The 26,576-nt window shown below is 47.6% G+C and overlaps 1 protein-coding gene across 2 annotated transcripts in view; it reads right to left on the reverse strand.

The window, feature by feature from the left end:
* Positions 1 to 26,576, reverse strand: part of LOC144176736 (protein zer-1 homolog) — a 117,579-nt gene that overhangs the window by 14,098 nt on the left and 76,905 nt on the right. For both annotated transcript variants that reach the window (XM_077705227.1, XM_077705228.1), the window contains exons 12-16: positions 26,060 to 26,150; positions 19,806 to 19,876; positions 18,462 to 18,509; positions 11,424 to 11,491; positions 7,031 to 7,222 (exon numbers count right to left, since the gene is read on the reverse strand). In XM_077705227.1, the coding sequence (XP_077561353.1) occupies positions 7,031 to 7,222; positions 11,424 to 11,491; positions 18,462 to 18,509; positions 19,806 to 19,876; positions 26,060 to 26,150 (470 nt within the window). The remainder of the gene's footprint in view (positions 1 to 7,030; positions 7,223 to 11,423; positions 11,492 to 18,461; positions 18,510 to 19,805; positions 19,877 to 26,059; positions 26,151 to 26,576) is intronic.

The following is a 26,576-nucleotide window of genomic DNA, read 5'->3' on the forward strand; positions in this document are numbered from 1 at the left end:
CAAGTAATAGAAACAGAGTGCCTGGAATCGCTGTAGAACTTTGGTCGCGGCCAGCTGCCCGATGAGCTGACGAAATCACAGCGCCTCCGCCGCCAACGATCGGGTCGTTTGTTCTCGAGAGCAGAAGCTCCGCCGTCCGGCCCTCTGATTGGAGCGGCGAGCCGGGCGAGCCGGCGAAAAACGCCGGCAGTGCAGAAGCGGCAAACACAAATTCGCGACGTGTTTGGATGTTTTTTTATTTACAAAATATCCGCGGGATGTAGATTGTGCGTGGTCCTCTGCTGGCTTCTCGGTTGCGTTTCGCGCACTTTAAAATTGACTTTAAATATGTTCTAGGCTGTATTCGCCGTTGATACTTTGCAGGTGATGTATATGTGTTCGCACCAATCTACCTCCGAAGTTATCTTGCCTTCAAAATTTTGTGTCAGTGCTACTTTAACAATACAGCACAACAGAACTTGACAGAACGCAACAGAAGTGCGAGGGGGGTAGTAATCAATTTGGATTTTGTTTTCAACCTCGTGTCTTTTGGTACAGTTGCTATCAATTAATTATTGGGTACACTGTTTTTATTGTAAGCGTGTGTATGCGTGTTTATAAATATGTTTCGGTAATAAAGGTTTAGTTGGAAGTCTGCGATCGTCCTGTGTGCCTCTGGGTAGGTGTGCCTCTGTGTGCCTCTGTAGCGTTTTATTGTTAAGATGAATCCCCAACTCACCCAAACAACAGGGTGTCTAGCAAATTGCCTAATTCAATTTCCCTGACTTTTCCAGGTTTTCCATGACCATTTTAGTTGAAATTCCCTGACCAATACAACACGCGCCATTTTGTGGAAACGGTCCGTGAAGCATATAAAAAGCGTAGAGAAAACACATTCTATCATACGGAAAAACACATTTGTTGCAAGTGCCCTAATTCTCAAAATGCACTTTGATAATTTCAGTTTGTTCAGTTTGAGGTTTGCTTGCCTTCAGTTACGGCTTCAGAGAGTTTATTTCATCTTGCGGGATAGAAGCCTCAAGTTGCGCTTCAGCAAGCACCTTTTGCTTTTTTTCTTGATTGTCCTGGCTTGACATGCAACGTGAACCGCATGGTGCGTTGCGCGTGCGCGTTGCGCGTGCGATTTTTTGACGCCCGCGTCGACGATTCGCGAGCGCGGCAGCTACTGCCTCGCTCAGAAAATAATGCGCGTCGCGCGCGGCAGTGGGAGGAGCCTGATGACTTGCGCCAATGGGGAGCCGTGCGCCTCATGGAGGCAGTTTCGAAGCTCTCGAAGCAGCCGGTTGGCTCCGCCAGACATGTTAAGGCTTACCACCCCGGCAGGTATTGCATGGACCCTTTCAGTAGCGGCGCGGATGATGTTTTATTGTACCGTTTTCGCTCACATTATAAGCTCCTTTACCTCACAAGCAACTTCGTGCGCGCCATGTGCGGCATTTTAGAAAGCGCTTAGAAGCGGTCGCTCGGGCTCCCGTCACCACTTCGTGGTCGAAGCCGCCGCCATGTTGCCGCCGCCGGCAGCACCACGCGCAGCGTGCGGGTAGTTCCACGGCAGCGTCAGCGCGCCTGTGACGTGCGTGGCGCGTTTTCGCGAGAGAAAACACCCCATGCGGTTCACTGGGTTCGCGCTAAACCATGTTCCTTTTTGGTTATGTAATTCTGGCTCCTGATGTCAAAAGGAAGTTCTTTCAAGATTAGCTTTCAAGTTTTTCAAGATTAACCGCACGGCGAGTTTCTGCACGCGATTCACGCGCGGTATTTTCACGGCCGCGTTGACAATTTCGTGCCTGCGGTGGCTCCTTTCGTGTACAAGCAAGTGCGTTTGTGCCTTGAGTAGCATTTTAAAGCGCGGTTAGAAGCGGCCGTTGGAGCTACCGCACTACTCCGCGGCCGGTGCTGCCGCCATGTTGCCACCACCTACCGCTAGGCATGCACCGTACGGGTGGTTTCCGCGACGGCGTCAGTGCGCCTCGGGCGTACGTGCCGCGTTTTCCCTTGCAGAAAAAGCAGAAAACGTTTCATGCGGTTCACGCTTTCGGTTGCGTTCGGTAACTTCTTGGGGGCCTCCAACACTGGTTTCCCCTATTCTAAAACTGTGTGGGCAGGCCCCAAAGTGGTTTTCCCTGACTGGTACTACTTGATTAAAAAATTCCCTGATAATTTCCTGACTTTTCCCGGTTTTCCCGGTCGCTAGACACCCTGAAACAAACCTGCCAAACAAACAATCTGACACACTGTGCGCCTGAAAGGCACGAGCGGAAAAATTGTTGAAAGGTGATTCATATGTCAGCAAAGTTTCATTATTCGTTACCGCTCTTGTGTTTATATGCCCTTCTGCGATCAGTCTAGCATTCATCCTGCCTGCCTCCCTCTTCCATCTTGTCTACCCCACAGTGTTTCATACTCATACGACCATTTATAACGTAACCGCTTATAGTGCGGGACCGGATATAACGCGGGTTTTTGTGACCACCGGTTCACCTCCCATAGAACTCAATGCATAAGCATACCGCTTAGAATGCGGTTGGCCGAAGCACAATACCATTTATAGTGCGGTTTTCTGGCGGGGCTGCTGATCGACCGGCGCAGCTGGGACATCGTTTTAGGGTAGCAAAAAAAAAAAAAAGAAGGGATGAAATTGGTTATCTGACACAGTGCGCACCCCTTGCTCGCACCCTTTAGTTCACGCGTACGTGATAACCACAACTGACCTTGCTTGACGCACCTCGGAAGACAGCAACCCCTGTCCCCGTCCGCGCGCGGCAAGTTGTTTCTATTAAACGTTAACCGCATGGCCTGTTTTCGCACACGATTCGTGCACGTCGGCGTTGCGCGTGCGTTTTTTTCACACTCGTGTAGACGATTTTGCGCTCGCGGTGGCTTCTTCGCATGGCAGTGCATGGCAGTGGGAGGAGCCTGACGACTTGCACCAATGGGGAGACCAACGGCGGGAGATCCAAAACGGTCCGACCAGTTGGCTGGCCGCGCCAGAGACGTTTAGGCCTACCACCGCGGTGTTTTTTGATGGGCGCTTTCACAAGCAACGTGGATGGCAGTTTATATTCCTCTTTTCACCCGTATTACCAGCTCTTTTCTTGCGTGAGCATCCTCGCTTGCGGCTCGTGCGGCATTTCAGCGAGCAGTTAGAAGCGGCCGCTGGAGCTGCCCGGCGTCGCCGCGCCTGCGGTGTGCACTGCATGTTTTCGCGAGAAGAAATCGCTCCATGCGGTTCACGCTTTAGAACGTTGTGCAGATAAGCCACCGCTCTTTCCCTTTCCGAACAAGCAATCCGCGCGAAGCCGAAGATTTCCACCACCAGTACGTTGCGCTGATAAGCAGTCGCCTTCGGCATCGTGAACACAAGGTGGGGTAATAATAATAATATTAATAAAAACCTTCTGTTGGCGTTGTTATCACGTTCCGCGGCATCTGTTCATAGACGCTAAAAACGCGGCCACGATCCTCCAAAACACAAACAACGGAAGTTGGAGCCAACGTTTTAGCCGTGCTCGCTGTTTGTAAAACCACGCTTGCAATGTGTAAGCTGATGTGATAAAAAAATACGATATAAACACCAGGCCTTCGCTTTTAAGTGCCGCGCGTATGAGTGATGATAAAGAAAGGTCGACTTCAGAGGTAGGTTGCGATGTGGTTGGATTCGAGCATGTTCTGGTTATAGTGCGGTACCGCTTATAGTGCGGATTTTTGAGGCTCCCGCCACATACGTTATAAGCGGTCTACACTGTATAACACATACATGAGAGGAAAAACTGTTGTTGCAGATGTGTACCATCATGGGAACCACCTTCAAATGGCCACCGAGACAAAGTACACCTTCATTCAATTTCAAAAAATTACCCTTTAGTAAATCACTCAGCTCCATTTCAAAACAGGTTTTTAACCGAAAAACCTTCAAATTTCATGCTACAGTGGGCAGAAGCAATGTGGTATGGGTCAGCAATAAAAACGGTAATCAGTGAGTCAACGGTAATCATGGTAGCCATTCAAGTGATCCAATCAAATGAAACCAGAGGTCCCACTACAAGCGCCCAGCCATTTTTCTTGGCAGCGGTTTAGGTCGGTGGCCGCACAAACAAGATTCTGTGACAACCCCGAGAGACCTCCCTAAAGTGTCTGAGGAGTCGCCACTACTTTATCTGTTTCCCTTTTCCCTTTGCGACACGGCGTGTAAAATCAGGGTGTCTAGAAAATTGCCTAATTCAATTTCCCTGACTTTTCCAGGTTTTCCATGACCATTTTAGTTGAAATTCCCCGACCTATACCATTTTGTGGAAATGGTCCGTGAAGCATATAAAAAGCGCAGAGAAAACACAATCTATCGTAGGGAAAAACACATTTGTTGCAACTGCCCTCATTCTCAAAATGCACATTGATTAACTTCAGTTTGTTTGTTCTGTTTGAGGTTTGCTTGCTTTCAGTTATGGCTTGAGGGAGTTTATTTCATCTAACAGAACAGAAACTTCAAGTTGCACTTCAGAGAGCACCTTTTGCTTTTTTTCTTGCTATCTTTCTTGATTGTCCTGGCTCGACTTGCAATGTGACCCTGAGGCATGTCCAAGACATGGCAATGCCTCAACCATGTCATGTTCCTTTTTGATTATGTAATGCTGGCTCCTGATGTCATAAGAAAGAAGTGCTTTCAAGATTAGCTCCCAAAAAGCACTGCCTTTTAAAATTTACTGAAAAAAAAAAAAAAAAGGCCGCATTGTGCGTGCGATTTGGGCGCCATCTACATCGCCCCTCTGCGCAAGTGCAACCAGCAACCTAAGCCAGCTGCGATCTGCGTGAACCGCACGGCGAGTTTTTGCACGTGATCCGTGCGCGATATTTTCATGGCCGCGTCGACGATTTCGTGCCTGCGGTGCCCTCTGCTGCACAAGCAAATACGTCTGCACAAGCAAATGCCTTGAGTAGCATTTTAAAGAGCAGTTAGAAGCGGTCGTTGCAGCTACCACTACTCCGTGGCTGGTGCCACCGCCATGTTGATGGCACCTGCCGCTCGGCACGCACTGTGCGGGTGGTTTCGTCGGCGGCGCCAGCACACCTCTGGCATGCACGGCGCGTTTTCGCTTGCAAAAAAAAAAAAAAAAAGAAACACCACAACGTTTTATCCGGTTCATGCTTACGTCGCGCGCAAACATGTTACGTTCGGTAACTTCTTCTGGGCTTCCAACACTGGTTTCCCCTATTTCAAAACTGTGTGGGCAGGCCCCAAGGTGGTTTTTCTTGACTGGTACTAGTACTTGATTGAAAAATTCCCTGACAATTTCCTGTTTTTCCCGGTCGCTAGACACCCTGACAATTGTGCACGCGACTTTTAAGACCATTTTTGTAAGTTACAATCGTCGTCATCCCCACTTGAACCGTTCAGCCAGCATTCGAATTTCCCGCTCTACAGCAGGAAATGTGAATGCTGGCTGAGCAGTTCAAGTAAGGTTCAAGAACACCTACTGAGCGGTTCAAGAAACCTTACTTGACACTGCAAATGGTCAGTGCATCAAGTAGGTGTTTTGGTTTGCCGTTTTCTATCTAGTTAAAACGTTTATTAAAGCAAAACAAACTGTTACCTTATATATAAGGTCTACAGATCACAATAATGCATATGGGTTTTCCATTGTAGCAATGGTTAGGAAACGGTGGTCCCATTTACGATGGCGTGTTTACGATTAGGACACGACCTAATTTATTAAGTACTTATGTGGTCGAGTTATGGTTTTTAAGTGAAATTTTTGTTATCAACATACACAGGCAGTTTCAATTTTTTGTGATGGCTACATCCTAAGCCCCGTTTACATTGACCAGATGAGGGCGTGTTGAGTCGAAATAAACAGGTTTTTTGGACTCAACCCCCTCCATGTATAAGCGAACGGGTTGGGTCGGAGAGCCGGCGCAGAGAGTCCAGTCGACCCGGAGGCAGGGGGGTGGGTTGGCTCATTCGTCAGGCTGAGTCGGCGGGCCGCGGGGAGAAGAATACTGTATTTGCGCGGTTCTAACGCGCCCCCAATCGTCACGCGCAGTTAAGTTCATGCAGGAAAATTCGAAAAAAAAGTAATAATTTGACACTGACGGTACTGCGCAGATAGAAAAGACATGACACCACGTACCTGGAAGAGGGAGATTTTATTTGGCATATGCAGCTGTGGAAGCCAAAAATGATTGTGCTTCATAAGATTGCTTATCCAGCTCTTGCTGGAAATAAAGTTATAGCGGGAAACCTGGAAGCTGTTCACGATATCAAGTGCCTTGATTTTCATAATTCTATAGCGCTACGGGCCAATTGCAGCAGCACAAAAAAAGATGTGCAACAGCTGACCAAGGTATGTGGCATGCCGTTGAAGAATCAGTGCGCTGAAATCCACTCACGTGGTGTTGACGGATTGCTTTTATTGGATTGAGTTGGATTTTGCAGGGACTTCGTGTCCGTTTCACATGGCAATGCTGCTGGCCGCTTTAAGGCCTATTTCAGTTTTGAGCCCGATTGTAACGGGCACACAAATATTAAGGCTACCTTTTAGCAAAGGAGGGTGTGCGTTAGAATCGTGAAAATACGGTGAATCCCTTTCCGGGAACCCCGCCGCTCCCCTCACCTCGATTCTTTTTAAACAGGGTTCATATAAATGCAGAAGGGGTCGAGGTAGCTGAACCCGCCAGTCAACTAGACCCTTTCTCGTCGAGTCCATGTATCCGGGGCTTTAATGCGTGTCGCAAAGGCTTATATCGCAATTATTTGTTCGAAGTTTGAGTAAAAAATGGCGTCAGTCTTATTCTGACAAGGCAATATTTCGAACGAACCAAACTTGTATTTTGTCTTCATGGCGCCTGACAGTGTCCCATTTTTGCTTTGCCTGGATAGCAATGCGACAACAAATGCAACAATGAGGGCAACACTTTTTTTTTGCTCGTGTTGCATGCTCCCACAAAATGAAGCCTTTCATCAGCTATACTTGTTAGCCCTTTTGCCGCCCCAGGAGAACCTGGAGTGGGCGACCCACGGAGGAGCCACACTGACCGGTAGTTGATGTTGCGCTTGGTGGCCAGGGGCCAGCGGTCGATGGCGCGGCGCATGCGCACCAGCGTGCCCTCGCGGCAAATCGCCCGGATGCCATCCCAGCAGGCCTCCCCGTCCGACAGGATGTGCGCCAGGATGCCCGCCGCATTGTAGCTCACCTCGATGCCGTCACTCTCGCTGTCCAGCAGCTCGCTACAGGAGGGCAGACAAAACAAATATACTACCCTCCTCTTCACAGAGCACTTTGGCAGAGAGCCCCGGCCCGAGCTCAGGGCATCCTGCAATGAAGCCTTTCCTCGTCATTAAAGCCTCCCAACTTGGTTTGCATGCCCAATCTATCCAAACATGAACTGAAATCGGACACTTGAAGTAAAAGTAACATGAAGGCTGGTGTGTTAGCCCAAGTTAGGATTGTGCACAATATAGTAAAAGCTCGTTCATTTGAACTGCAAGGGGACGCCATCTCTGAATTAATGAAAGTTCGAACTAATGAACGTGAACAATAACAACACTACACTGTAAATGGGAAGCCGTGAGGCGTATCAACACTTTGATGCTTGAAAAAGGCAGTGATTGTGGCCTGAATTTTGACCATAAAGGTGACAGTCCGCACTTTTTGTTCTAACAAATGAATGCAGTGAAAAACCTCATCGGTGGCTTCTTGAAAATTGAAGAAAAAAACGGGTGGCATTTGACCTTCTGAGTCGACAACCACACTGCGCTTAGTCCTTATCGTCATTGGCAGCATCATGTTCTGTGCTTCTGACCTGTGATGATGCTCTCATGCGTCCGTGCACCACATACAACATTGTACTCATGTCCTCACCAACCAAATCTGGAAAGAATGCGTCTTCCATAACAGATTGGTTTTACCCTATTTTGCCTTCTCCGTTTTATAAAACCCTGTGTGCAGGCCAAGATGCATCTCTATTGCAGTGTGCCAAGGCGGCTAAGGGCCAAGGCGCCAGTGCGGTGGAGCGTAGTTCGAAATATCCGTGGCAGAGTCTACTCGGGTTCGTAATAACGGGCTTTTTTATACATAGACTTCTATGCAGATTGGCTGGACCCAACTCAAACAATTCGAATTATCCATAAATTCGATTTATTGAAGTTTGAATTAATGTGCTTTTATTGTGTTAAACTAATGAGCTGTAAAAACTAACCTTTGATATATAGCACTTTAAACATGCTAAAGATGAATCTTCAGCTAAGAAGAAGAATGGGTGCAATGGAATATATTGTCTACAGAGCTCTGTGAAGTGTCTGTATCGTTTTTTGTCGAATGCCTTACCTTTGATGACTACTGGTTTTTGTGGCAAAAGGCCAACGAGGGCACAGAGCGCCAGGAAAAGTTGTTGAAAGGCAAATACCAAAGTATGTCAGCAAGAGTACAAGTTCAATGTATGAAGACACAATGAAGATGGTTGGTGTAGAGGGCCAGTTTTTGATTATGTACAAAATCCGCTGTAAAAAGTGATTCTCTGTCAAGTACTCGAAAACATGCTTACTAGATAGTCAAACTCAGTTATATTGAACTCGCAAAAAAACACCATCAGTTTGATATACGCAAGCTAAGGAATTGGACGTCGTAAAAACCCTTTATTAGTGAAACTGCCTTCATCATCATCATTAGCCTATCTATGCCCACTGCAGGGCAAAGGCCTCTCCCATAGAACTCATTGTCATTCCAGGAGGAATGACATCCCAGCTGCAACCCCTAGACGTCTGCATCAACAACCCTTTCAAAGACTGCGTCGGGTCCTGCTACCAAGAATGGATGAGGTCAGGAGACCCGTAAGTGACAGCTACCGAATGGCTGACACGGGCTTCTCCAGCGGTGCTTTGTGGCTGGATCGCGGATGCATGGACCAGCAATCCAGAGAAGCTCGTCAGTTGCTCTTTTAAGAAATGCGGCATCTCGAACGCCCTTGATGGCACTGAGGACCACTTTCTGTGGGAAGACATTTCCAACAAGGCGACTTCAGGAGACAGCGGCAGCGAACCTGACGATGACTGAACAGACGTCGGAAGACAGTGCCAGCGAAAACTGACAATAACTGAAGGGTAACCGCAGTGCAAATAAATGTTCTCTGTGCTCTTTACCTCGCATTATATGCGGATGAAAACTTTTTTTCTGATTTTGCTGTCCCCGAATTACACCTCGTATTATACGCAGGTCCGTATTATAAGCGGGTTTTTACGGTACTCTCCACCAACATTTGTATTTTGCAATCAGGGCGTGAATCGTGAACCAGCAAACGATTTTCAATCGTCAGGTTCGCACCCTGACAGTAATAATCCCAGAAATCGGCTGAAAATGTCAAGCAGTGCCTGTTTGCAAAGCTACTTTATGATTTTAGGCAGTTTTATTGCCTCTGCGCACGTTCTAAGTGGTGTGGTAGTTCTATTTACCCCAGGACCATTCGCGAACAGTTTACATCAGTTTCGGTTTTGTTTCTGCATTGCGAAATTCATATTTAGTGCTACAACGCAGTTACCCAACTTCAAGGCTACCTGCCATGGCACCTTGAGCGTCCGCGACAGATCCTCAAACAAAACACGCCGCTCCTGATCCCCCCCCCCTAACCCGATTTCTGCGATAAGAACTTCAGATGCAAGTCAAAAGTTACACCCTGTCGCCAGATATCTGCTCCTCCGAGGACAGCGCTTCAAACCAGCCTTACACTGCCAGCTGTTCGCCTTCCAGTTTCGTTTCCATATGAGGGTATCTCCGGGTGTCTAGTGTTGCTGCTTAGTTGAACTGTCTATTCGGACGGAGACTCTGATAAGTTTCTGTACTGTTTCATTTGAAAAATGTTAGGTGGCGCTGCAATGAAGGAGGCTCGTTGCGCTGATCTTTTTCATCGCGCAACTGATACTTGGTCAAAGATCGCAGGGCACGATTCTAGCGCATCGTACCTCATTTTTGCAAGCAAGGCTACAATTGCAAGTAAGAAGATGATAATAAAGCTCAGCTTTATGTTTTGAGAGATAACTGACCGTGGACATCAACAAGCATCAACCACAGCGTTATGTTTTCAACTTCATGCATGTTTTTTTTTCCGCATTGCGTGCTTGTCCCAAATATTGTGCTCGCTGTAAATGCAAAGTCAGTCATTGGTAAGATGTTTTTACATTATGTGGGGGCAAATTGGTGCCTCTGATAATGTCAAATCGCCAGATTTATTCCAGGGAACCACCTGAAATTGCACGTTTTGAATTGGAGGTTGGGCTTTACCGCATGACACGAGCACCGTGCGTGCTAGCATTTATCTCACAAACTGTTCTGCGCAAGTTGACATTTTTTCTAGGGCGTGTTTTTGAAATGTTTCCCTACAAAATGTATATTCTAATTTTTTTCTACTACCGGTGGTTTGATATACACAACTCCTTTTTTATCATTTTTTTCTACAACTTGACAAAAAATTTTGATTGATATTTTTTTTCACAACTATGATATATAAAAACCTTTAAAAAATGGTGTTATTGGAAAGACCGTTAAATAATCTGCATTTTGTGTTCCTGTAATTAGTGCCTAACCGATTTTTTTTAGCAGGAAAATGTTTTCTTGGACCCCTTGAAATCGGTCAATTTTCCAGCGATAGCGAAAGAGTTAACAGACTGTACGAAGAAAGGGCTAGCATCAAGGCAACTAAATGTACTATGCATCACACGTACAAATCTTTGGAATGCAGCAAAAATGTTGAATACAAGATTCCGTTCACATGTGGGCAGCAGTATGTCGGTCAAACGAGTAAATGCGTAAATGTAAGGCTTGGAGAACACATGTCCAGCCTTAAAGGTCGGCCTTGCATGCATTTGGCTGCGCATAGTGCGCAGTGCACAACAACAAGCTGGGAGCCGTTGTTTGACCTAACGACGACGGAGTTCCACCACCAAGACAGGACTACAAGAGAGATAGTGGAATCCTGGCAGATGTCGAAATTAAAGCGAACGTGCATAGGTAAGCCGTCAGTAGCCCTGTCCGATAAGGAAAGTAAATTGTTAGACGACGTGAGCTAATGCAAAGGTTACAGTGTTTTTTCTTGTGTTTGTGGGTATGAAGTGATACGTACACATTTGATCATGCGCAAGTGTTGTCAAAGAGGGTATATATGTGCTGTGTGATGAATAAAAATTCAGTTGCTAGTCTGCGCTGGTCTTCGTGTCTTTCGTTCAGTCCTCGTTTTTTGTGCGCTCAAGTTGCAGTCACGAATTGTCACCAACTAGCCGCGTTTCAGTGTTATTGGTGCAAACACCCACTGTCTCTGGTAGGGACAGGAAAGAGAGATAGCACATGATCCCAGAGCGTACTCAGTGCCCAGGCGACGAGTGCCTTCCATTGGACGCGTGTTCTGCCCCGCACTGCCGACCGACTGCCCCTGGGACTCACCTGAACACCTTCAGGTACTCGTCTCGCATCAGGCGTGGCCGAAGGTCCCGCACCTCAGCCACGTTGCCCTGCACAACAGGGACGCAGGGAGCGATGCACAAGAGAAAACCCATTTTCAGCCATGATGAGCTCCCATTTGCTATTCCAGAGAAGCAGAGCAAAACACACTCCACAAGCAGTGATGGGCATATGTTGAAACGGCCATGCTGCTGCCGTTAGTGGAACCTCAATTATACGTCCCCTGGTTTTAACCCTTTCACTGCCAAGTTTTTTTTTGTCTGGTCCTCACTCCCTGCCGGGTATTTTTTCATGTTCGTTCTATGCAAGTTCATGTTTGTTTTGTGCGAACATGCGTTCCAGCTGTTGTCTAAAATTTATCCAACACAGTCTGTGCATTTATGTGATTTTTCACACAAGTTGACTCGGGAGTGGCAGGGAGTTAGGTAAAGAGGCAACACGAGTATACTCGGGTGTGGCAGGGGGTGGACGCGTGTGCATGCACGAGTTATCTGGGGCGGTGAAAGCGTTAAACGGACCCAGAAAAGCCTTTTGTAAAAGTTACAAAAGGCCTGTATTGTCGTGCAGCACCGATATAGCGATGCAGTGGAATTATTGATCTACATTCAGTATTAGCTGCGCCAGAAGCAATTAAGTGCCCCTCTCCCCCCTTGCCGATCGATTCCTCCTCCCTTTCTGCTTCTTTCAAAGCAGCTGGAAACACTGGGAATAGCCATGTGACATCGCGACGCTCGACTTCCGTTCTGCACTAGCTACATTCCTGCGCCTAGGCACGCTGCAGACCCACCTTTCCCTTGCACTGTCTGCAATCATCCGTATCTTGCCTAATTTTGACGCTCGCATCGAAACGTCGCTGCACAAATCCGGTACTCTACGCCTACTCGGGATCGCGCAGGAAGCAGGAAGAGCAGCCGGAAGCCAATGGCAGTGACGTCGCCGGCGGCCGACCTCGCCGGCGATTTGGCGAATCAGGGGGCGCCTTGCCGTTGCGTCAGCAGCGATCGCCTCGCTGCGGCGTCGCGCTAATTGGCTGAGAAAGGCTATCTTCAAAAATTGTTTACAAATTATCCATACAACGTATGGGGCTCACACTTGGCTCCAAAATCCCCCGTTATGTGTTTGATTGCCACTTTCTGAATGCATTTGAATGACTGAATGCATTGATTTTGATGATTGCCTGAATGACTGAATGACTGAATTTGATTGCCACATTCTGAATGACTGAATGCATTTGATTGCCACTGTCACAAAGCTTTTCTGGGTCCCTTTAAGACGGATTACAGCAGTCCCGGAAAACTCCCCATACAAACAATGCATTAACTCTTTCGTTATGGCGGAAAAACGGCCGATTTTGAGTGCTTCCACAAAACGTTTTTTTCTCTTGAGCTACTGGACACACTTGGCCTTGCTATGCATGAAATTATAGCTTATAGATTGCTCTTCGAAACACAAAGCAACAGTTTTGTTAAAGGTACAATTGCTTACAGTTTATTCGTCAAGTAATCAGAAAAAAGCCTCCAAGCAAAGTATACGAAAAACACAAATCGGCAATTTTACTGAGACTAAAAATAATTTCAGGAATTTTAAGATATACAAATTGTTCCTACGTTCCTTGGCTATGATTCAATATATAAATCAACAGTGTACACCATGTTTTCGATTTTTGAGGGCCCGTCAACCTAGCGGAACTGACGGCTGTACCACGCCGCGAAGGCACTCAAGGGTGAGTGAGCCTCTGTAAAATGCGCATCCAAGTATATACTCATTTGTGTTCTCGCAAAAAATCCTTATCAGTTCGGTGGTAAAAAACAAGAAAAAAAATCCAGTGCTCTCGAGAAGCATCGCACCTGAACCCTGCAGCGCTAATCTGACACGAGCGCCAGGTTATCTTGAAGGTAATACAGTCGAATCCCGCTACAACGAAATTAACGGGACGTGCAAAAAATTTCGTTCAAGCGAAAATTCGTTGAGGCGAAATCTGCCCCAACACACCACGGAAAGGCCAGAAAAATAGCCCCGTGCGTTTCCGCAACATTGGCAGCATAATACAATGTTTAGAAAAAGGAGTGACGCGCAATAACTCATGTTTATTCGGATAACAAACATACCAATGGTTATCTGCTTTTTCACCACCCAAAGAACGCGTTACTGAGGGGGGTGAAGATATGCAGGCCCAAAACGTATCGCTGTACAACAAGGCGTGTCCACCGAGCTGATTACTTGCAGATAGCTGGTAGGCCGTGGGAAGCCCCCCTCTCGCTTGTGGCAGGAGCAGTGCCGTTATCTTATCCTCTGACAGGGCACGGCAGCTACTGACCTTGGCAGGCAAGACGCGCGTGCTTGCATTTAACAGGACCGCGCGCTCGCGACTAAGATAGGATGACTAGGCTTCAAGACCAAACGCGCAAACATGATTTTCGCTCTTGGCTATGAAGAATGGTAGAAGGAAAACGGCAAGGACAGCTGCTCACAACGCATACATGACGGCACCGCGCCAGCAGCGGAGCACATTCATGCAATTTCAACTGGATACGGATTGGCTGTAGCTCTGGGGCTCCGCCTTGACGAAGCGGGCCTGCGCCTCGTGTAAAGACGGCCAGCCACATCGTTATCACCATCAAGCAATGGCGTGCGCCTATGAGTTATTTTTTGTTTTGTTTTGGGTGGCGGTGTGGTCGCAACGCGCATTTTCGGTGAAACTAAGCGTCCTGAATGTATGAAAAGTTACAGATAGCTGGCGCTATGCTTATTTTATTGTAAAATAATTGTTCGAACCCAGCCCAAATCATCGAAAATTTCGTTGAAGCGAAAGCAAGCCTGACAAATGGTTCGTTGTGGTGAGGACTTTGTTGCATTGACTTCTATGGCTAGCTGACGGGGAATTGGAAATATTTCGTTGAAGCGGCGTTCGTTGTAGCGGGGTTCGACTGTAGCGCGATATGGCGCGGTGCATTTGGCAAAATATCCTGGCTGTACGTTGTCGAGACCCTAAACACAAAATCAAAACCGCAGTCGTCAGATAAGAAGCACGTTTTGTTTATAAATACAGCGCGGAGTTACAACGAAATTACCTGCCAGCGCTTGTTGAAGTGCGAGGCACCTGAACCGGAGCTTCGTCGTCCGAACTGAAATCTGAAGATCCCACATCATTGCTTGGCCCCTCACTGCTGCTAAAATCAGAAAAATCGACAGCAGGAGCTGCCGAAGTGCTTGCTACAGCAGTCCGATTGTGCGGAGCACGGCGCGAACCCGACGCTATTTTTTCTCCTGCTCCCCTCTACCTTCGGTTCAAACTTCTCTTGCTGCACCGCCACCACACGAGACACATAAACAAACGAAACCGAAACTGAAAGAGAAGTTGCAAATGAACACACCAGGTGGCGATAGTTTGCTGTGGAGCACGGGTTTCAGATTTTGCGGGAGATTTGAAATCATCGGACGCCGGCTTCCGATTGCCTATGGTGCCGTTGTGAAAGAGTTAAGGGGGGACGCGGCTTTCAACTTCGGAAAAATGACCAAAACATCGTTTTTTTGAAACCCGCATATTCGGCTTCTATGTTTCCTATTCTGTGCGTCTGCAAAGTTTTTACGCTGAAAAGCGTCGCAAAGTGGCATAAAAAAATACTTTTGTCAGGCGCAGTGACAAACTATCAGCGCAAAAGGGCGAAAAAACGGCAATTTTCGGAGCGCTCTATCTCCGCAACGGTGCCACCGGGCGCGGCCATTTTGATATGGTTAGATCGGCCGAGCGATCGTTTTTCCGGTTCCGCTCGTCTCTTTTATCTTCGTTCATTCACAAACGCACAAACGGCAGAAAAGAAACGACGCACAAACGAAGCTAGAAATAAATGCTGAAGCGCTATTGGTCCTCCGGTCGGGGCGCAGAACGTCGACCCTCCTGATTGGATGTCGCGGGCGCAACGCAAGATGGCGGCCGCCTGAGCTGCGTAGCGAGCGGATTGAGTTCATTTTCGCCGCTTCGCTCGGCCGAGTTTGTTCAATCTGTGGTATTCAACACGGACGTTATCGCGATGGGAATGCCAGAGATAACGAGCCAGATTACGGGAAGTTGTGTGGCTCGAAAGGCGGAGGTCATCGAACGCTTCGTGGTGCGCGTGACTCTACCGTCGCCAGACCCCGGAGGGTGACGCGGTGTGCGCGCTTGCGATAGCGGTTCGTGAAGTGAACTTTTAGTCGGATTTGCGATGTTTACACGCTTAGTTAGTGCTGTGTTTTGACTGTGGGCTCGCTAGCCTTGAGAAAGAAACGGTCGACGCGTCAAACGCTGCGGCGCGCACGGCATAGCCGACGCGCATTGGAGCATCACATGACTGGGCAACCGGTTACGATTGAACGCCAGTAGTTGTAATTAATGCCTGCGACGTTAGTTTTAATCTTAAAAGCGACCTGACCAGCCATATCAGGTATAATCAAAGCTCGATATGTCGCGGTAAGCGTGCGCTGCGATGCGCGCGAGCCATATCGCCTTTCTTGCGCAATGTTTCCCGTGCACTTGTAATTTTCATGCAAACAGGTTTGAGTTAGTAATATAGGAATAAAATATGCTCTCTGCGTTAAAAATGTACGTTACTGTGGCAGCATTTAACAGTGATTTTTTTAGGGAAATTATTGATACCATTGCTCAGGGCATACTGGCTGTGCTGCGAGAAATATTGGATGCCTTGAATGTCAAAAGTGGTAAAAAAAAATATGCTCTTGCATTGAAGTTGGGAGTTATGCAGAATACTCTACCAAGCTTCAAAGTAGCTCATTTTCAACCTTGTGGTATGCAAACTTTTGGCAATGAACACCTGCACTATGAGTACTAACTTGCTGTGCCAGGCAAGATAAAACATGAAAAAAAAGCCAAAAATGTTCAAATTTAAGTTAAAAAAATGCTTAACTTGTTGCCATGGTGACAACACTGCAAAAGGAGGTTGTCCAGTGCGATACAGCCAACCAACTAACCTACTTTGCATTGAAAGCCCATTGAAACCCATCTCCCCTCCGTTTGGTTTGCAAAGGGGGGTATGTACTCTTCACGGAGGAGCTGAAAATGATGTTTTCTGGAAAGAGAAAGGCTGAAGAGGCACTCCAATTTCAAGGCAAGGCCTTCCAGAAGCCCCATGTTCAAAAGGACATGAAAGGCTACAACCGTGACGACTTTTGATATGTGAAACCTATGTTGCAACTTCGGAAGCCGTTTTCTCAAAACATTTTTTTTGGCCACCTGTGTCGCTTGTCCCAGGGATTTCTTCGTGACTGCTGGGTCTATTTTGATTCCGTTTCTTGCATTACATTCCTTGATGAACTGTTCAGGTCGTGACACTTTTAGTTTTCCAGATTTGTTTTTTGTGATTTTTTTATTCAAATAATCGTTCACAGTTGACATGCCTGTTGCACATTAACCTCTAAAAAAATGAAAACTAAAAAACATTGTGTTGTAAAAAAAAAATTCTAAAACTGTCACGACCTCGTCCATTCATTTGAGAATGCAAAGCACTTCGAACAAGTTTTCTATCGTGTGTTATAAGCCGCTCAAGCTCGGTACAAGCGGAACAGAAAGAAAATTTCGTACATAAAAAAGTTATCAAAATATTAACTTCAAATTTTTATGGTGTTATCACAGAAGCATTTCCAGTTGCTGTGCCAATTTTCATCAAAATCCACAAAGAAATAAAAAAGTTGATTTTGAAAGCCACGTCCCCCCTTAAGCGTATGAAGCGGACAGCGTGCACCCGAGCGTTGTATGATATAATGCTCAAGTGCACACCGTCCGCCTCATACGATGGACCCTGGCGAGGATAAACCAACGCTCTCCCAACTTTTTATGTCACCTCATCCCAAACTTTGAAACTTTATTTCCTAACCCCTGCATGGCGCTGCTTGATGTGCAGAGTTAAACTGTCCGAGATGTGCCTGACTTCTCGCTGAACAGGTATGCAGGTGGGTACTGGCGGGCGGGAGCCTTCGAGGGCCCCACACGACAGCTGAGAACCAACGCACCAACCGCACAGCGCCATTTTCTTTTGTATCTGACAAATTGTACCGCGTAACTCAATTTTTTTTTCGAGGATGGGCTTTTGAAATGTTTACCTACAAAATGTATATTCTAAATTTTTTCTGCTACCGGTGCTTTATTATAGACAACTTGCTTTTTTAATTTTTTCCGACGCCTGGACAAAAATTTCGAATTCAATCATTTTTTTGCAGCCATTATTTATGAAAACATTATTAAAATCATCTGCATTTTATGTTACTGCAATGTGTGCCTAACCAATATGCACAGCACTGACAAAATGTTTTGTTAGACCCCTCAAAATTGGTCAATTTCCCACGGTAACGAAAGAGTTAATTGCTTAAATCCAGTCCAATGCACCACCTCAGCAAGCGCACGACTGCTCCTCCCACTGGCACTTCCCCGGCCCTTCAAGCGCATGCCGTTCGGCAAGAGAAAGACTTACAATCTTCGAATACACTTATGCATTGCATTGCATGCTTCGCCCCTCCCCAGGTTTCACGATAGTGGAGATGGCCCCGGATGTTTGCTAGTTGTTTCCACTGCTCTTAGGTTACGCCTACCTATTCCCGCAACTGAGCGCTCCTTCTGAAAGCTGTCACTAATAAAAACTGCCATTGCTCCACTCTTGGTGAGGGGAAGTTCAGTGCCATCAGGTCTATCTAAAGGCAAAAAGAAGGGCATCAAAATCTTTATGCTGGAGCAAGAAAACAAGGGCATGGAAATTCACGCGGCCAATGCAAGAGGTTTGTAAATATGGCACATAGCCCAGACAGCCCATCCGGCCATGCCATTAGTACACCATCTATGTTGCCAAGCCAGTCCGCTGCACTGACGGTAGCCCCAAGTGCATGGGGCTTGGTCTGGGCAGACTCAGCAGCAGCTGGCTCAGAATGGCTGGGCCCAAGCCATCGTCAGTACCCCAACACAGAATGCTTAAAGAATGGCCTCCCTTTTTGCGACGATCACAAGAAACGACAAGTGGCCAGTGTGGCACTCACCAGCAGTCCCATCATGTTCCGTAAGAGTTCAGGCTTGTCCGGGAAGCTCTGCAAGAAAGGAGAGGGCTGCTCTACTTTCGGGGGAACTCAAGCCACAGCCCCAAGGCTAACCATGTGGTTGCGGCTTGCGATTTACACAGCTCTTGACATTGTCCAACACCATAGACCAGCCTTGCCAGTGTCTTGTACTGGCAAACCACAGCCAGGAGTGCACGAGAATTTCATTTGGGGGCAGACACCTCGGCTACACCTCTCGAGATGTCTGTTGTTTCCTAGTGACCACCCCCGCTAGTACCTGTACTTGTCCCGTACTCCCATGGTCCCGTACTTGTATAGCACGCAGCTTGGAGTTGCTGACCCCCGTCCAAAGGAGTCCCGGGTTGAGATAAAAGGGGCATGCCCAGTGCAACTTTCGCCCACGTATGTCCCACAGCACAACAGTACGGTTTACCCTTTTGCTGGATAAATGAAAGGATGCATGCAAACGACAGTCTGCCCGGGCTCACGCTTTCATTTACTTAAATTCTGAAATTCAAAACAGCGCAAAAAGACGGGACAAGGAAACGACAACACAGCGCCTTGTGTCGTCGTCATTTCGAATTTCAGTATGCACCAACTAGCCCAAACCACTGTTCTAACACAGTTCATTTAATTCTGCTACTCAAAAGGCTCCTAGTAGGCAGATGCATTGTGTGTACTGCGTTAAACGGAAGCTGCAGTAAAAAATTACTTTGAAACACACAAAAAGACACATGGTTTTCAATCTGACAAACATTGGGAAATGAAAAAAATCTTTACATTGCGGATTTGTTACTTTGAGGTTCACTATATTGTATGGTGGCCACCAGTCAACTGGCCCTGCACTGAACATGTGCGGTGGCACACCAATTACATTTGCCCAATCGGTGCGGCTGCACCCATCCTGAAAGTCTTCGTGACCCGCCTGCGCAGCGCAGCTCACAACTGGTGCCGGGGAGTGCCACAAGATCCCCCGTCTGAGCGCTGAAATGAGGACGACTTTCTCTGGTTTCCTACTTTGGGGCTCACTTGGTGTGCCCCTCTCATCTGAAACCTTTCCTTCAATTATGGCCGTCCTGGATTGTTTATCTGCCTTCACATCCCCCCTGCCACCAGTCCCCTTCACCTGCCGCATGCACTGCCTCGTAATGCACTGTTGGCCCCTGGCACTAAGTCGACTCTCGACCTGGAAACACGTCCCAACCATCGGGCATACCCCAGGGCCTGAGCTTTGCCCCCCAAGGAGAGTGCAGGTCTTGTGGGAACTGCTCAAATGAGATGACTGATGCAGCCTATGTTGCAGAAGAGAAAAGAAAAAACCCTCACCCGCAGACACTCGAGGAACAGGGCCATGCCCCCGCCATCCAAGAACCTGGCACAGTTGACGGGTGTCTCGTCTGGAAAACAAGCGCAGCAGCATGAGTGCCATTAAAGAACACACAGACTCCCCACTGAATTTTGCCCCCAGGGTGGGGCACAGAATAGCAATCGATTAACACAAGTGGCCCCCACAGAACTGCGCAGTCTGCAGGCACACACCCACTCCTTTGCCCCCATGTGAAGGCCAGCACCTTTGTGGTCAGAGGGAGGGAGGCCATGCCGACATCACTGCACCACAGTTCTGCACGCGTGCACTCACATCAGTGTCCGACAACACTTCCATCTTGTGCTGCACACAGACCGTACTTTAACGAGACTATCAACCTAAATAGCAGTATTTTTATGACAGCCTTTTTCTTGTTGTCAATCACATTGTTCAACATCAGATTACCAAGTCCATCACCTGCACTACCAAGTCCACACCTTGAGTGTGGTGTGTGCACAATGTTATCCGCAGAGTCATCCAAAAAGCACTTCATGAATCTCATTTTTAACGCCATTATGTCCACTTAAGGGGAGACACTGCTCTTAAAACAGCTTCCTCTAATTGTTTAAGTAAACTCTGTGAAACCATGCTGCTTTTTCCGCTATTTCAAATATGTGACTATTTTTTTCAGTTGGTCAATTAGTTCTCATGAAAATGAGAGATAATTAGCCATTTTTGGAGGAACAATAGACAAAACAGTGTTAGTCACATAACTGTAATCTTTATATTTTCCAATGCTATGGACCCTGGTGAATGCAATAAAAGAATCGCTTTTTTTTGATGCACCACATAGAACAAGTTTTACAGCTCATTAAACTTTGGTGGCACCAGTGGCAAGGAACGATTTTGAGTGCCCATTTCAAACACCAAGGTTTCATGAGCTGTAACATTAGTTCCAAACGGTGCATCAAAAAACCAATTCTCTTATTGCACTCACCAGGGTTCATAGTATTGGAAAATATAAAGATTACAGTTTTATGGGCAACACTTTTTGTCTTGTTCCTCCAAAAATGACTAATTATCTCTACTCATCTTGGTAACTAATTGACTTACTTAAAAAATGACATATTTGAAATCAGTGGAAAAAAAGCAGCAAGGCTGGCAAGTTTTACAAAGTTTATTTAACAATTGAAGGAAGCTGTTTTAAGAGCAGTGTCACCCCTTAAAGGAGTACTAACACGAAAATTTTGTTTCATTTTTATAGCTTTTATCGATGCTTAATGGTCTGGCGAACCCGAAACAGCACTTTAAATACTCCAGCGCACGATAATTAATTACATTGAACAGCCTGAAAATCGTTTGGTTCAATTTCCCACGCTTTCAGCCCGAAAGGCGCATATGACAGAATCCCGGCACGACCTCACTGCCTTGTGCGGGCATCAAAACACTGCGGAGGCCAGTGGGGGCGTTGTTTTGACCGTGCCACCGCCGGAGCTAAACGGCTGAGAGCTGCCTGAAGGTGCTAGGCCTACCACTGCGGCGGAAATTTGATGACCGACTTCTATAGCGATTCCGGGCTATATTATCGCTTCCTTTCCCGTGTGTGGAACTTTTGCCAACAGTGCCTTTGTGGGCAGCGGTTATGCCTATAGCTCTGGCTACGTGCACCCGTTTGTGAATGGCCAGCGCTCAGTCGCCGCTCGTGAGGCCGCGCCGTGACGTCACGAGTTTTTGACGAGTGCTGGCCGCGTCACTTTATTTGGCTACCACGAGATGATGTCATGCTGATGTCCGTTTGCTGAGTGCCACTCCGTGTGCTTTTAAAACCGTCGGCGCGATAAATGAGATCCAATTAAAAGTATGTTCTTCGCGTCACAGGCTCCTCATATTTCAGCCAGGGTATTCTGTTGAGTGAAGGAAGCGAACTGTGCAATAATATTAACGCCGAAAATTGGTGTCATTACTCCTTTAATCCTCAAATCTTGAGCTGCGCGCTGGCTTCCCAGCCACTGCAGAATCGCAGGAAACGAGAAATGGGCTGCCATGGCTGCTTTAAAGGTACACTGAAATGAATGTGTCTAACTTCTGTTTTCATTTAAAACAAGCATTGCACAGACTGGCTCAAATAGACACACTTTTCATCGTTTGTCCGGTCAATAAAGCAGTATTGAATTTGTAAAGCCTGAAAGCAGAAAAATTAACAAGTAACATTTTCGACAGCCGCAACAACTCAGCAGTGACATGCATTCGAGTTGCAATGTAATTGGACGATGTCAGAGATTGCAGTTCAAACCAGCTTCAGTTTCAATTTGGTCCAACCACATGCTTGGCATCCGATGTTATCGTTGGCTGGGCATTCTCGATACCTCAGTAATCGGAATACCGTGCTTTTGCCATGTTGTCGGCTATAGAATGCGTCAAATAAGCCTGCCAGCACCGCTTAGAATAGTAACATTCAATAGCTGAGGCTTACGCACTGGCTGAATGCCTTTCACGTCAACAGAGACGCTCAATTGCGAGGGGCTTCACCCCCACCTTACGAGCTAGCCTGCCTGCCTTCCCCTGTGTCGCAAAAGGCGTGGTCGCACCAGGCTGAGTGTCGGCTGACTCGGCACTGTGCCCGCAAGCGGTCAATGTCAACGAGAACCCATCAAGCGCTTCATTCCCAGCCTACGAACTCCCTCATAGAGCAATGAAGGTTGCAGAGCAAAATGGTGAATTCAGCATAGAAAACATCACATTCAGTACAAAAAAATCAACACCGGAAAAAAATAATAAAACAAGCCCTATCGGGGATTCCAACTTACTAATGGCGAAACAATGCACACACCGTTTCAACACATTCAGCCATAGCCACAGCACTGCCGGGGACGGAAATACAGTAGTATAAAATATATATTGTACCGTCTGCTTTTTCTTTTATTTTTGCATTCCCAGCAGCTTAGACGACTCTTTCTTGAATAACACTTGTGCAGTAAGCGTCCCCCAAATTGCAACGAATATCTTATCTCTAGCGACTGCATTTCTTAGGCAGTTAAAGCAATCACAAATGTGCGGTCGTGCTGCTGACCACTGTGCTAGTTCACCCAGCGCAAAAAGTGCTTCCGGCACTTTTGTTTTACACCTTACAAAAACAGTTTCGGTTTATTTTAATTCCTTAGTACCTATATTAACTTTGCTGAATCCTATTGCACCTTTAATTAGACTTGGATTCTATACTAGTGTACCACTCATCGAAGCGTCGCATGTGTGCTTGTGTGGAGATCCTTATACCTTATAGACTGTACTAAGCTTGATACAGTTTACAAACTAACAAACTGAAGGCCCGCCCATTCATCCAGGCACAAATTGTGTCGCGGCTTAATTTCAATTGAGCAAACAAACTGCGACAACAAGTACCAGTTGGGCAACACTGTGTCAAAATGCAAACACACGCGTAGCAATGCTGGTGCACAGTTCGTGGCCAGTCTTGCACCCAGGCGAGTTGGACTGTTCGTAGAAGGCGAGAAAGTCTTGCAACAAAACTAGAAGCTGAATTGGCAGCCCCATTCACATGGGTGAGCTGAAAGAGTGCTTTCAGTGGTAAGATGCTGGCAAGGGACATGCAGAGGGAAGTTTCCCACCGCACCACTCAAGACCACGCAGGCCTCGGAAAGGGTGAACCCCACACCCCCAGGGACTGAGCGACCCGCAAACCACGACACAGGCCTGTTGCGAGCCAGCCAGGCCAGCCCAGGAAAAAAAAATGAGCACCAATCCACCCTGTGAATGTGGCTCGAAAGCAAAGCTGTAAACGGCCCCCGCAAGGATTACCCATGCGACATCACTTAAATTCACTCACGTCACTCTACCAATAGTGAAACAAGAGAGAAGTGTTAACCACACCTTCTATTACTTCAAAGAGATATTCTTGGTAAGGTTAAATTATTGCATGATGCATGAAGGGTGGTTGGTTGAGTTCTGTTGGTGTAGCACATTAGTGGAAACTTTTTTTGTAAAATTAAAGCTCAAACCCGGTGATAAACGATCTTACTTCCCCGTCTCTGCCGTCACGGACGGAGGCGACGAGATCGCCGGCAGAGACGGCGGACGAGGAGAAGGTAATACTTCTATTCATATTTATGAACGGCCCACAGTGCGGCCCAGGGGAGTGGTTCCTTCTTCACTGTAGCCCGTATTCAGTATGCGCCACCTGTGCTCTGTCCACCAGCTGAAGCTGGGTAGGCAGAGAGGGGCTGGACAGCAGCATCTCCCATTGCTCTTGTTTGGTAGTTCACGGAAAGAGAGGATGGTAATCAGGGCTAAAGTCGCACACCCCGATTATGTGGCAGAGTGTTCCTACTTCTGAGCAAAATTTGCATTCAGCGTCGTAGCAATTCAGGTGCTTTAACTGAAGACGCGTCGGGTGTGGGAAGGAGCCGGATTGTATGAGCCGTAGGGTAGTTTCTTGTTCTCTGGAAAGGTCCGGGTAAGGCGAAGGTAGGGTCTGTCTCAGAAGGCGATATGCTGGGTTATGACCCTGAACGAGACAAGCGCGTGGCTGTCCTCGTGCAGCTCCATAGCAAGGGGGGTAACAGCGCTGTCTTGGTGGACGTGTTCGTTGCCCTCCATGGAAGCGCGAGTGGGTGTCCAAATGAGCTGAATGGAACCATTTGGGTTTCATTAGCCCACGCAGAGCAGGTCCAGACACCAAACCATACTTGTAATTCCGGTAGGCTTGTTGGGAATCGGTGACTACCTTACGAACCCCTGGTTGAGTGAGAGCCAAGGCGATGGCTGCTTCTGCTGCTGCTGTCAGGTCTTCGGTCTTGAGTGAGGCACGAGCAAGGACGTTGGTTCTGGAGGTAGCCACGATGATGGCGTACTGCTGTCCTCGATGTTGGGAGGCATCTGTGTAGATAACTGCATGATCCCCACCGAGGCTGGTGTTGAGCGCTTGAGCCCGTGCTTTTCGGCGACCCTCGTCGTGTGAGGGGTTCATATTTCTAAGCAAAGGGAGCATCTTTAGTTCTTGTCACCAAAAGTCCAGGAGTACATCAAGCGGAGTGGCATTCTGTGCTGCCCAGCCAATCTGGTGAAGGATGCGGCCACTCGCACACAGTTGTGCTCATTCGGAGCTTCTGGATAGAAAGATGGCCCTCTATCAGCTCCTCCACCGGGTTGTAGAGCCCCGTGCTAAGCAGCCTCTCTGTGGACGCACTCATAAGAAGAATAATGGCTTGCTCAAGCGCCAAGCTATCGGATTCCTTGAGGCCTGGCTTCTTGGTGGCAACTCGGCTGATCATGTGTATGATTTTATTGATGCTGTATTTGAGGCACTGCAAGGTTACGTCACTCTTGGTGATGGCCTGGCCATCAAAAAGTATTTGAATGTGTTCCTTGATGTGTCATCTGGCGTGAGGGCGGACGACAAGGAGTTGAGATTTTTTACGTGAACACTGGAAGCCACGGGCTTTAGCACATGGGCATACTAGAAGTGAGATGCCATGGGTTGGTGTGAGAGTCCTTTAATCGCTATCGTGCGATATTCAGCGAGACTGCAGGGGTTAAATCCGATGATGTGCTTGATGAGTGCACCACTTGTCTTCCCTGTTTCCGTGTGGGCTTGTTGCTAAATCAGTAAGACAACGAGCTCTGGCTTTGCTACTCCATTAGTTCCAGGTTCAATTCTTGGCGGTTCCAGTAAATTCTTTTATTTGTTTGTGGGAGTTTTCTGTTGACACCAACGGTCGTGAAAGAGCCCTTGGGGGGTAGAGGTAAAAAGCTTTGCTCTAAAAATGAGAGCCCAGCTGTTTATGCCATCAAACAGCACCCCCCGCTGCCTGACCAGCATGCAAGCTGACCAGCTGGCCACGCCACCGCCCCATGTGAGCAACAAGAGCCACTGTCAACACTTAGGAGTTCTGCATCAGAAATTTCCATCCCAGAATGGACCCCCGTAGCGGCCTCGGGTGACACAGTCCACTATAGCCTAAGTCCTGTCGTCCCAGGCCCACCTACTAGCAGCTCGTGGTGCAGCCAGCAGCAACCCTGGCAATCACCCCATCTCTTGACAATGAAGCGTAGAAAACCGTCCCTGACGAGACAGCAAAATCCAGGCCAATCGATGGGTAGTCAGCTGTCCCCCCTAAGGGTGCGCCACCCTTCTGAGAGGCCCACCCGTCCCACCTTGGTCAAGCACCCGAAGGAGTGGCCCGACTCGGCTGCCCCCACCGAGGCCTGCCGTGCGCAGACTGAGGACACCAGGCGAATCCCCATCCAGGCCTATACGTACCGGTGACATTCCACATGGTGCTCCAGGCCGTCTCCATCACCTCATCCGACGTGCTGGTCCTCAGGCGGCCCTCGATCAGTTGCAGCATAATCTGCGACACAAAGCCCGCTTGCTAGCGCACTCGCTCCTTCGGGACACAAGGCTTGCACGAAGCAAAGACTACGATTATGCTGCTTCAGAGTAATTAGTTCCAGTGCCTACTTCAAAGCCACACCATCCTTCGAGCACCTTCCAGTAATGTGAAAGCATTATCTGTCCACCCATCCTTTCTCGTTTTATTAAAAGGGCGCTAAAGGGGGCAAGGCGGCCCCTATCAGTAGACTACAGTGCCACGCATAGAACTACACCTCTCCGGGCAGCAGCAGCTGCTTAAAGGGACGGACAACCGATTTTTGTCGCGTATATGTTCTGTAGCTCATATGAAAGCCAGCATTTTATATAGCCCGCTAACCACCAGCAATTTAGAAACAAATTGGCGGAAATAATTTTAACTTGGCAGCAAACTCTCCAAAATCGG

Source organism: Haemaphysalis longicornis, unplaced genomic scaffold, assembly GCF_048455015.1.
Source record: "Haemaphysalis longicornis isolate Haplotype H1 unplaced genomic scaffold, Haemaphysalis longicornis Haplotype H1 scaffold_1, whole genome shotgun sequence".
NCBI lineage: Eukaryota > Metazoa > Arthropoda > Arachnida > Ixodida > Ixodidae > Haemaphysalis > Haemaphysalis longicornis.